The sequence below is a fragment of the Scophthalmus maximus genome, chromosome 1, assembly GCF_022379125.1.
Source record: "Scophthalmus maximus strain ysfricsl-2021 chromosome 1, ASM2237912v1, whole genome shotgun sequence".
Lineage (NCBI taxonomy): Eukaryota > Metazoa > Chordata > Actinopteri > Pleuronectiformes > Scophthalmidae > Scophthalmus > Scophthalmus maximus.
In genome coordinates, this window is record NC_061515.1 from 5,162,845 (window position 1) to 5,175,102 (window position 12,258).

The 12,258-nt window shown below is 45.7% G+C and overlaps 1 protein-coding gene across 3 annotated transcripts in view; it reads right to left on the minus strand.

Moving 5' to 3' along the window:
* znf407 (zinc finger protein 407) overlaps window positions 1-12,258 on the minus strand; it is a 147,347-nt gene that overhangs the window by 68,138 nt on the left and 66,951 nt on the right. For all 3 annotated transcript variants that reach the window (XM_047332836.1, XM_047332837.1, XM_047332835.1), the window contains exon 5: window positions 11,977-12,051. In XM_047332836.1, the coding sequence (XP_047188792.1) occupies window positions 11,977-12,051 (75 nt within the window). The remainder of the gene's footprint in view (window positions 1-11,976; window positions 12,052-12,258) is intronic.

Consider the following 12,258-nt stretch of genomic DNA (forward strand, 5'->3'; position numbering starts at 1 on the left):
ACGCTTTTACAATATTTCGCATGCTGTTTGATTTAATTTGATGCTAAAGAACACTCTTTTAAGTAAGGCTGATCATTTTATAAAAAATTATAAAACAATATTACAGTGAGTTGTCAGCCATCTATTTCTAACAACAAAAGCACAACAAGACGGTTTGAAAAGACTGCATAGGGTTTGTTAATCAATAAAAAGTTAAATAATATGAAAAAATGGGACAATTTTAGGCAGATGTAACCATTTCAAAACTACACTTCAAAGCCTAGATTATTAAAAATGAATTTCCATGACTCTGCCCAACAGTGTAGAAAGCCGAGAACCCAAACAAAGACCGGACAAATGAGTCACATGTGAGCGTCAACATGAAGAAGAGACGTGAACAGGCCCTACAGTTGATAAAACAGAATCGTATTGTTACTGTTGTGCCATTACGGCGCAGACAATTTACTAAGTAGCTCCTATGAACGGCGCAGATGGATTTCATCATCGCACTGTAATGGCTTTTACATGTTAATTCACAACTTTAGCTTCTCCACCACGACGCAGCCACAGAATAATGGCTAGCCTGCATCTGGTCGAGGCGGTGTAGGGCGGCGTATGAAGCATGGAGCGACACGGAGAGAGAGAGAGACAAAGAGAAGGAGATAGAATTAAACAGAGAGAGGGTGAGAGAGAGTGAGAGAGAAGAGATGGGTGCGTGGGGTGGAAGCCGCAGCATATGGTGCCACGCCGCCATAAACAAGCTTTATGAAAAGACCGGGGACGTTTATTTAATCACAGAATACCTGAGGAATCGCGACGAGACACACACTTTGTCCCATTATTGTTAGCCCATAAATTTAACTGCTTTACCGGAACGATGAGGAACCTGATACATACGCCGAAGACGACGCGGGGAAGCAGGTGAATTTATGTATGTGTGTGTGTGTGTGTGTTTGTGAAGTGCACTGCGCCGTGGCTAGGGTAGAGAGTGTGTGTGGGGTTACAGATGAATGGCCATAACCGTTACACACTGGTATCTGTGTATCTGCGAACACAGAGAATTGTACACTCTGTAAAGTACCTGTGTCTGGTGGGGAACACACACGGATACAGATGTGTCCTCTAGTTTATTTTGAGTCTGCTGTATTTTTCCATTCCTCTAACTTCATCCTTCATGCGGTTCTCTCAGCATGTATAATTGTTTATTATATGTTCACATGTCATCCCCCTCCTTCTCTGTACAACGCCTGTAAAGAAACAAAACAATTACAAATGAGACAAAAAAGCATTATTAGAAAATAAAAAGTTGGCTCTCCTGAAGGAATGCACATCTCATTTGTGCTGAACTGTAACAGACATCCAGATAAATCTCTGCACTGCGCTGGGGTCATTCCAAAATCACGCCACATGTATCAAACACAACGTACACACACGTTCAGTATAAGTGGGGACACGACAGATACCCCCGTGTTTGCCACACACATGGACTTGCACATTGGACTATGCGACACACAAATACACATGCGTGTACCTGAAAGTTCACAAATACAGTGCAAAAGCTGCTCTCGCGCACACACCAAAAAATGGACTGCATGTGCAATTGTGTGTCATCGAGCACACACACACACACACACACACACACACACACACACACACACACACACACACACACACACACACACACACACACACACACACACACACACACACACACACACACACACACACACACACACACACACACACACACACAGAGCTCTGGGTCAGGGGGACAGCGGTAGCTCAGAGCCAGCTGTGACCTGCCGGTCCAGGTGCTCAGGAAAACCGCTGTTAACGGCCACGATTGATGATCTAATCAAACTGTCACCACAGCGATCCGCTGCAGTGGGAGAGGAGGTTGGGGTGGCATGGGAGTGTGTGTGTGGCGGGCGGGGGGGAGTGAGAGAGAGCAGGTGGGGGGGAGTGGGGTGGGGTATCTAGGAGGCCTTGTGCATGCTTACCGTTAGGCCAAATTGGGAGTGACAGTCTCAATAGTGAAAAGGCCTCTTCCACCCCCCCCCTCTAAGTAATGGAGGAAACAACTCCAGCGGTCTTCCGGAGGATGTCGCATAATCATGGGCGCCCCCTCCAACACCAAACCCCCCCCCCCCGCCCCGGCTATAACATCTCAGCTCCAGGAGAGTGTGGGGGGGCCGGAGACGCTGGATGTTAAGGGATGATATGGTACAGTGCAGGACCAGCGGCCCACACCGAGCTGATTATAATGAGTTCTGCATTGTTGGACGCTAAACACACACATCCACACAAAGTGCTCCGGAAAATCAGTTAGAGCTGACGGTACGCCTCACCGAACCCCAGATTTTTGAGGAAAAAAAAAGGAATAAAAAAAAGTAGTCTCATGGGTTCATAAGGGTACATGGCTATTGTTGATTTAAGTATTGTTGAACTACGCGCACTGCACATGAAGAGATGACAAGTGGTGGGGTTTGCAGCTGCATTCTTTTCTTCTTGTCCAACTGCAATAATTTCCAGTGAGTCGTTGTGCAGTGAACAGAGACTGCGTCTCGTTTTGTAGAAGACTCCTCGGTGGCCCCTAAAGGGCCCCTGCAGCCTGCTCAGGACTGTCCACTGCATGGGCCCAACACCCCATTCTGTGAACCACGGTGGGGGTGGTGTTTGTGTGTATGTGTTGTCCTACACTTGAAACAATACACACACGGGCCAATCAAAAACCGGAGGACGCAAGAATACAAGCTGCAGGTCACATGTTCACTGTGCAATTTCATGTAGTGAGCCATGGAAGGAAGTGGCTTGTATGGTTTCATAGAGGGGACACAAGTGCTCTCCATAAAATGCGGACAAACTTGATGTTACTGTCATTTTTCGTGGACCAATAATCATCACAAATTACAGAAAAGACCTATGAATGAGAAAACATTTTTTTTTTTTTTCGCTAACTGTCTCACATCCAGAATACTTTTTTTTTTCAAATGCGATGATTAGATGTGTAAGATTAAAAACAAGTTTCCCCTTATACAGATAAATTATGACGAAGCATATCTGGGCTTGAGTTTTCAAAACTCGCCACATATCTGATCTCAGTCAAATTAAAACCTGTTTTACTTATTCAATTTGACATAATTTTGTTTACAAGCGCTTTCCTAGTTTTTAGAATATCATCATAACGAGGTTAGGGCATAGGTTTTAATAACTGATGCATTCACAGGTAAAATGTCTGAGTATTATACAATCATTAATCTGTGAAACTATATGATATCCATGTATATGTCCACTTGTGTTATTTTTGCAAAAGCTTCCATCAGGACTAATTTTTAATAGAGTGGTGCCATTTGTTTCAGAAGGGTAATAAAAGACTGGCAGCAATAACTTAAAAATAAGATACTGTAAAGTAAAACACAAAATGACATCTCTTTTGAAAACATAGCTCCACTGCATATTAGGCATCGCTGTGCAGCTGCATGGGAAGATATGATATTACGTCTCTCGTCCACATACACATAAAAATGAATTAAGTGTTGCTATATTTAGCCAAAAAGAGAAAAAGTTCAGGAAGTTGTCAAGCTTAATGGCGGCCTTGTTGATCGCTGCCTGTTCTCTGTGCGTGTTAATCACCTTCCCCAGGATATATCCACGACTGCCGCTTGCCAGTCCAGCTCGCATTAATTTAATCGCTGCTCAGCTAATTCATTGATTAATTGGTTCATTAGTGATGCCTGGCAACATCCATTTCTGCCACGACAGTCTGATGTTTCAATAGAGAAGAGAAACAGGCTGGCTGCAGCCCAGTTTTTCCGCAGTCCCACTGTGCATAATGTCCGACCACTGTCAACAGTTAGCCGCACAATTGTGTCACTGTGTAACTGCCTGGTTTTGTGCCACAGGATGTGAAATGAATATGAAGGTGAACTGTGCACATTCTCCGTTCTTGTCCGGTTGAGTAATGTCACTTGGGCTTCAGCGCATGGGTGACATCATTCTTAAGGGGGAAAGAAAAACTTCAAATGCCGGAGGGAACTGTTGGAGCTGCACCGGCGAGATGAGGTAGATGCTGCCGCGAGGAGACGAACCCCTGCCTCAGATTTATTCCACGAGTCAAGGTCGTGTCCCGCTGACATGACGAGTGGTTTCCAACTCTGGGACGAGCTGTCAACTGCTAACTAACATTATTATTAGTAATAGGAGCCTGTGGGACCTCGCTGCACCCCGCAACAAGGCGCTGGACGTTAAAGTGACCAACAACAATGCACGGCCCCGGACAGGAGCGCCGGTGTGACATCACAGGCCGAGTGAAACGGCCGCGAAGTGGCACAGATGTACTGCACGTGACCTCTGACCTCTCTTCTCTATAGACACTGGCCCAGATTTATAATTGGCATTTTGTCACAGTTGTGGCTCCCGAGCAGCGGCAGTCCTGTGATTTAACTAATGATGAGCAACACCACGAGGGTGGAGGTTTTACCATTAAAGTGTGTCAGCTTTTCAGAGAACCACCATGCTTTCCTCACGCCGCCCTATCCACAAACACACACACACACACACACACACACACACACACACACACACACACACACACTCGCACACACACGCAATTCTGCACCATATGCCCATGACAAGTGCATAAAAATTGTTCCCCAGCGATAGCACGGGCCAGCCCATAAAAACTTAATGCACCTAATTTTCCAGTAATCAAACTTTTATAGACTGCGATGGCTTTTAAACTAACAAATTTTAATTATCGCTTAATTTTAACAGCAATATTAACGCGATCGCTCATTCTGCGAGTGTTCGCTCTCCATGAAATATTGAAGAGGGTAAACAGCGAGGCGCTGTCCGCTGGCGCCCGTTCACACACGAAGGCCGGCGAACACAGAGGTGAGCTAGGGGTCGCCGAGGCCCTCGCCAGTACCACGCCGTGTGTGTGTGTGTGCTGCACAGACCTCTGGGAAATGCAGCTCCACGAGTGCAAAAAGTGCACAAAAAAATCTCCTCTGCTGATGTTGCACTAAGATTACAACACGGCATTGATCACTGGTGTGTGTTGGTCAGCGGTAATAATGTGATCCCTGCTCCGGTGCCAAGCAGACAGTTTCTCTTATTTTGTTGCAGCGAGTTTGATTTGACTGCTGCCCTTGGGTGCCTGGAAACGAGACCTTACCACCCAACACCGAGTGAGAGAGACAAAGTGCTGACGCGGGCAGATAACGGGAGGAAGAAAGAGAAAGATTAAAGAGTAGATTCATTATCAATAATTAAGGGAAGGGATTTATTCTAATGAATTAGGGGTTGTCTTTATCTACTCTTTATCTCCCAATTGCAATTCTAACTCTCTTTTTCTCACTCACTCACTCTCCTCTCTCTCTCTCTCACACACACACACACACTGCACACACGTTCACACACCCTGCGCGCACACACACTGGCTCACGGTTTTTCTGTGTGACTTGACCCCCGCCTGCTCCTTGTGGTCCATATTGCCACCATGCTGGCTCCAGGCGGGGCTCTTCCGCTCCCGTTCCCCCAGTCCAGCCTGGACGATGCTGGCCCTCGGTGCCGGGGCAATATGGCCACGCTGCACGGCATGCTGGGTCGCGGCAGCGAGCCCAGAGCCCGGCGCTGCAGAGCCAGATGCCCGCTCGGCCCGGCTCAGTCCCTGGCACTTGTGGCGCGAGCGGCCGCAGCGACGTATAAATCAATTCTGTTGTGTGAACATGCAGAAAATAACCTAATGACCAAAGTATCACTTTGCTCATGTATGAGGCCATATTTTAAATTCCACGTATGATATAATAATGTCACAGATGCTTAATTCTGACACCATTTATATAAACTGTACAGTTTTTCGACCGTGTAAAACAAAACTCCCCGACAACTCTGGCAAATAAATGACATGAATAAATAAATAATGATGGACAATGTTACCATTAACTACATGCATTTTAATGTTGGCAGTTTCAATCTAAATCGAGCGTCTCCTCTCAGAGACTGATCCTCTGGACTCTCCTCACTGCAGTCATGTAATAACTAATGCTCTGAACATCCCCGTCTTCATTTTGTGAGTCATCACACCTGCGCTGCATGCATCATGCTAGGCTATTTCTGGATCCGCGGCGCTCGTGCCTTTTCACCTGGTTTTCTGTTTTCTTCGGAGGGATTTTAGCACTTGGCTCAGACATACAGTAATGTGGTAGAAAGGGAAAAAAACAGCGACTGAAAAACTGTGAGCAGACTTTAGCAATTAGACATCTCCAAAACACTGAAGACATTCTCTCCAGCTGCTTGTATCGTGCGTCCCCCCCTCACGACTTAAACAAATATATCGTTCTTCTGGGTTGTCAGCACTCCTGTTTCAAGAGTGATGAGTGTATTAGTTCAAGGAGTTTATTATTACAAGCGTGAAAATGGCAGGCATTTTAACAATTACCTATGAAAACAGGTATGTGAGACAGGTCAGTTGTCTTATGGCGCCCTGTTTTGAAAGAACTAATTACCAGCAATTGAGGCAAGGTCGCCGCTGTCAATCACGCGCCCGGGCCACTCCCTTGTTGACCAAGTGTTGGTTTAGGTGACTGCAGACTCCCGGTGCCTTTTCTATGCCACACAGCATCAATACATCACGCACACAGAGAGACACACACACACACACACACTAATGTTTTAATACTAAACTACGACAACAACAAAAAGAAGATTGAAGTCCTGAGATAGAAACTGAACCGGTGAAATATTTTTAGATGATGGAGAAGGGAAGAAGAGAACGATTTGAATCTCACCTTAACACGCACATGATCACGCCAGTAATTCTTTGAGAAGAGGCAGTCGTACAGGAAACTGTTTGGATTGTTGCTCAAAAGCAGCGCTACGCAATTTATTCCGTGTTCCTCCCTCGGGGTCACATGCTGCACTTGTTAACGCCACACGTTCGGCAGCGACGGTTGCGTCCGCTCTTTCTTTCATAATCATGACAACTCCATTGTTCTCCTGAGAACGGGCAGATTCCACGTTCGACAGTCAATCGACATCAACACAAATCAAACTAGTGGGAATACTCGTACGGATTCCGGAGACTTTGCCATCATTTTTCCTCCGGCAGGCGAGCTCAGTCACCGTGCATCCATTAACTGAATAAGAGAGATTATATGTTCAGGTGGAAACGCACCGCGGAGCAGGGATGATTCGACTCGGTGTTATTACAAGTGGGTGACGACAGAAGTAACAACTTCTTGTTATCGTTCGGAGCTCTGATGCAAAATGTTACAATATAAAACCTTTTTTTGGTTGGAGATCACTATAATACAATACAATCAGACACCACCACAGCCGGGGTGTACAGTGAAAACTTGTGAGGACATGTGGACCTCATAAGTACATACATCCACGACAAAGCTCTCTCACACACACACACACACACACACACACACACACACACACACACACACACACACACACACACACACACACACACACACACACACACACACACACACACACACACACACACACACACACACACACACACACACACACACACACACACACACACACACACACACACACACACACAGGCAGACAAAAGGACAAAAAGCCCTCGTCTCCGCTCGGTGCCTGCAGTGAGGAGTGGTGGTGTGACTGAGACGAAGACCCAGTTGTGTCACTTTACAACAGTTCAGCTCTCGCCCTCTCCCCCCCCCCTTCTCTCTTTTTCTTCATCCCTTCCTCTCTTGCTCTCTCCCTCTCTCTCACCCAGAACCTGTCAGATAGTTGGGAGTCTGTCATCCCACCCATCCTCCCCTCCGATCCCTCTCCCTCCTCGTCCCCCGCAGGGGGTTAGAACGACATACACTCGGGCTAATATTAGCCTTTTATTCAAAGTCAGATCTGACCAGTGTCGACCATCACGCCCCGCGACGCCCATTCATGGGAAGGGCATTAAAGTGAGATGCTGGGATTGAACGACATAAAGTTATGGATCCAAACATGTGAAAGGAATCATACTTAAATACAAGATGTGTTTCTGTGGTTTTCCTTCGACAATGAAACACATACTAAGAGTAGATTCCGCATGACAAGAAAATTTCCGGGTCTGTGACCAAAGGGAAGTGCTGCATTTGACTTCACTTGCCACAGCATGTGTAGGCTGGGTAACTTTTTTTATTTTCACCACACTGTTATGTTTACCATATATTGTCAGTTCTCTCTTTACTTTCATGGTGTGTTTTTTTACTTAGCCAAAGGGTGGACTATTCTTTTTTTTTCTTTTTTTCCCTGAGGGATTGGGCAATACAATGCAGTTGCCCAGTGCCTTCAACAACTTTGGACAGGTCAAATGGGGGCAGATTTCCTCAGGTTGAAGCCAATCAAATAAAATAGAATTGTTGTACCAAAAAAACATTAGTGCCATCAGCCTTCTGAAGCTCATATTGGTGGGATTCTATCCTCCCCACAGATACCCAACCAAAATGACTTGGCGTTTGAGGCCCCCTAGACGGATTTGGATAAATGGAGCCCGGTGTTACCTACGGGTAGTCAGGTTTCCTCCTCCTCCTCTCTTCCTTTGACTAACAGATCTCCCCAGCGTTCTAAAAATACCAGGTGAACAGGGCCGCAGAGATGGTGATGAAACTGCCTCTCTGACACTGTCCCACCGCAATCCATCTCTCCACCGCCTGCCAGCCAGCATATGTTTGCAATTGGCTCCCCCCAACAGCCCCCATCGCCTCTAAACCCACCCCCACGGTCCCCAGTTGCTGGTTCAGATCCCCCCCCCGCCCCACACACACACACACACTTTCCCCCCTCCTTTCTCTCTCTCTTGTCCTCCCTCAGCTACCATCCAAGTCTCCAGTTCTAGGCTTTCAAAACCAGTGCAGTTATCAATCACTGAACCAGCACTGTCATGTCGGACCAAACCACCCAAACACACACACACACACACACACACACACACACACACACACACACACACACACACACACACACACACACACACACACACACACACACACACACACACACACACACACACACACACACACACACACACACACACACACACACACACACACACACACACACACACACACACACACACTTCCTCCCCTTTTCCATTCTTTCTTTCTTCTCACCTTTCTGTCTATCTCTTTGTCATCCCTCCTCTCTCTCTCTCTCTCTGTCTTTTCTCCTTCTTTTTCTTTCCTCCGTCCTCTGCCTCCCCTCTTACACTCGCCCAAATTTGTTCCACTTAATAAGCCCTCCCCACTGACCTTGTGCTAATTAAGCTGCACTGTGTTGGAAATATGATGGTTAATTAATGATGAGATAAATTCTGTCTGCAGGACTGTCAGAAAAATGATGACACCGTGTTTTACAGGTTTAAATAGAACGAACCTTGTGGCCGTCCTCCATCTCGGTGCGCATGCAAGAGTGTGTGTGTGTGTGTGTGTGCTTAAATGTGCAGGAATGAATGCAATGAAAAGAAAGACAAAACAATATGTTCAAGAATTTTCTTTTCACAGTGGTTGTGCATAAATGTAACAGTATGAAAACTGTACATGTGTAATGTGTACATATTCATGCAGTGTCTTCACATACGGTATGGTGTGTGTGTATGATGTAATGATGATGTGTGGCATAAAGGCAGAGCAGAGTGACTGAACACACACTGAGCTAAACACTATCAAGTAACACACAGACCTTATAGCTCCATTCATGTCGAGTGTATTTACTGTACATGTGTGTGCGTATGTGTGTGTGTCTCCTCTATGACCTTGGCTGTTTTGCCACTTTCTGTTACAAAAGCCTCGAGCACAAAACGTCTTTGAGAGTTTGATGCTGTCAGAGATGCAGAATTTTTAACTAACTGGTCGAATGAAGTGTCGTCACAGATGGCGTCAAAAAACGTCCCCAGTTGTGAGGACGACTTGGTGGCAGCCGTGGCCTCGGGGAAGTGGGCCCGTACCAGCAGGAAGAAATGAGAGTGGGAGGAGGGACTAAAGAACACTTCCCCCTCCCACAACATTCATGGCTGCAGTGGCATTGAGCAAGGCACCTAACCCACCAGCTTTTTCTATAATGTGTGTAATACAGGTGTCAGATCCCTGTGTCTGTACACATACTTTGACAATAAAGGATTCTTCATCTAATTTATTTTGACTAATTGAACTGGTGCTTTCACTGGCTTCAGCTAAAACAGAACTAGTCGATATCAATAATGTTTGAAGTGAATGAAGTTAATCAGTCTCAAAACAAAGGAAGGTTTCCATCCATTGTCTAGTTGTACAACCTCTGTCTAAACCCCACTGGCTTTGTTTTCGAGCTTAGTAATAAACAACAAACTTGCAAAACAAGATGTAATGCAGTGTAATCAGATGCTATTCATCTTGCAATAAAAATCGGAATCACACGACAGAGTACAAGTGGTATTAGAAACAGGAGGCATATGCAGAGTGTAGCCGACAAGGGACCAGTGGCAAACTAAAGGCAGACGCTGGTCTTCAGCTGCCCTTGGATCTTGTGCAGACAAGGATTTAAGTAGCGATACGACCGTATTTCTCAATCTTATACTTCGTTCTTAACCGTTTTTAGACAGTAAACAATGTTTAATCCACTGATAACAGGAGAAGCATCTGGTCTCAAAGAGAGAAAAAAAAAGGATCTTTAATGAGGCGAACAGCCAACAAAAGTTTCTACTGCTGTTGTATTTCCTTCCTCCCTTGGCCCTGAAAGTCATCAGTTCGAGTCCCGGGTCAGTCGCCTTAGTGGCAAACTGCAGGACTTTGGTTGCACAGGTGAGGTCACAGGCAAACACATACTCGTATGGGAGCATGGGAGTATGAATTATAGTCACGCTCCCATGTATGACTTATAGTCTTGTGTTAGAATTGTATGGAGCTCTGTCAGCTATCCTTCACTCGGAATAAATAAATAAAGGCTACAACAGCCAAACTGTGGATGAAACAGAGGCTTTAAGCATTTGAGGATATGAGATTTGTTTTCATCTAATCGAGACGAACAGCTGACAGTAGGAATTTAGCTGATAATGTCTGCAAGATGGAGAGGCATCTGGTCGGGCCGCTCACTTCCATATCTGAGGCCACTTGTCATATTTAATACCACATGTTGTCAAAAGTATCAATTTGGTTGCGGAGTAATGAAAAAGCGGGGTCTGTTTCTATTTTGGAGGCGCGCTTGACAGATTGAGAGGTGTTTAGCGTCTCGTTTTGGCTTGTCAGGGCGGGAGGGAGGGGAGGGGGGGGGGGGCTTCACAACTTCATCTCCTCATCTTTCTTTTCTGCACACATATGCACATTTACACATACACGAGCACTGACAGCGGGGCTCTGCCTCTGATAGACAGGGCCAAGCGGGAGACATTACGCATACACAGGAACACACGCTCACATGCGCAGACAAAAAAAAAATGCTAAAAGAAACATCATTCATCCTTAATTCAAGAGGGAGAGCCGCAAGTAAGATGAGGGAGGGAGCCAGATAAAGTTTGACAGGAAAAAGGGGAATGTAAGCAAGAGAGCGAGACAGACAGAATGACTGAAAGCCATTTAACTCATTAGGGGAAAAGGGAGGATCACAAGTTAAATATAACTCCAAACTTAACTAGTGAGGACTGTTTGCTTTAAAAGCTCGCAGACGTCCGTCGGGGCTGGAGGAGTCAAATCATCTTCGAAAATCAAGAATTAATTGCCTGCTGTATCTGTATCACTTTAGTTCTCCTGAAGAAGAAAAAGCTGAGACAGTTGACAGTCAGGATCCAGGACACGGCAACAGATCGGAATCTAATTCTCCCTTTCGTAAGTGTGCTAGAAATCATTTCACTGACCAGACTTTCTGAGTAAAAGTCAGAAACGTGCTCTGTCGTGGCTCTCTCTTTTGCATGACCTGCAAAAAATAACACTATGGATTCTACCAAAGAGAAACACCATTGAAAAAGCAGATTAGGACACGTTTGTGTGAAATCTATACCTCTCTTTACGCTGCCCGACTCCATGTTTTCCCAGCAGGTGGGTGCTGAGGTGCTTCTTCATTACGAAGGCCCATCTACAAAAAAAACACAGACAAAGGACAAGAGTTAGCCAGGGAGCGCGCTCGAACTGTGCCGTGCAAATCACACTGCATGGCAGGGATAGGGATGCAGCAGGTTTGAGGATATTTTGAAGAGTCAGCATGGATGCAAACTATCTAAATTGCAGCACTGTGGTTCACAATATGCATCAATGAAAAGATTTTAAAGAAAATGACAGATGC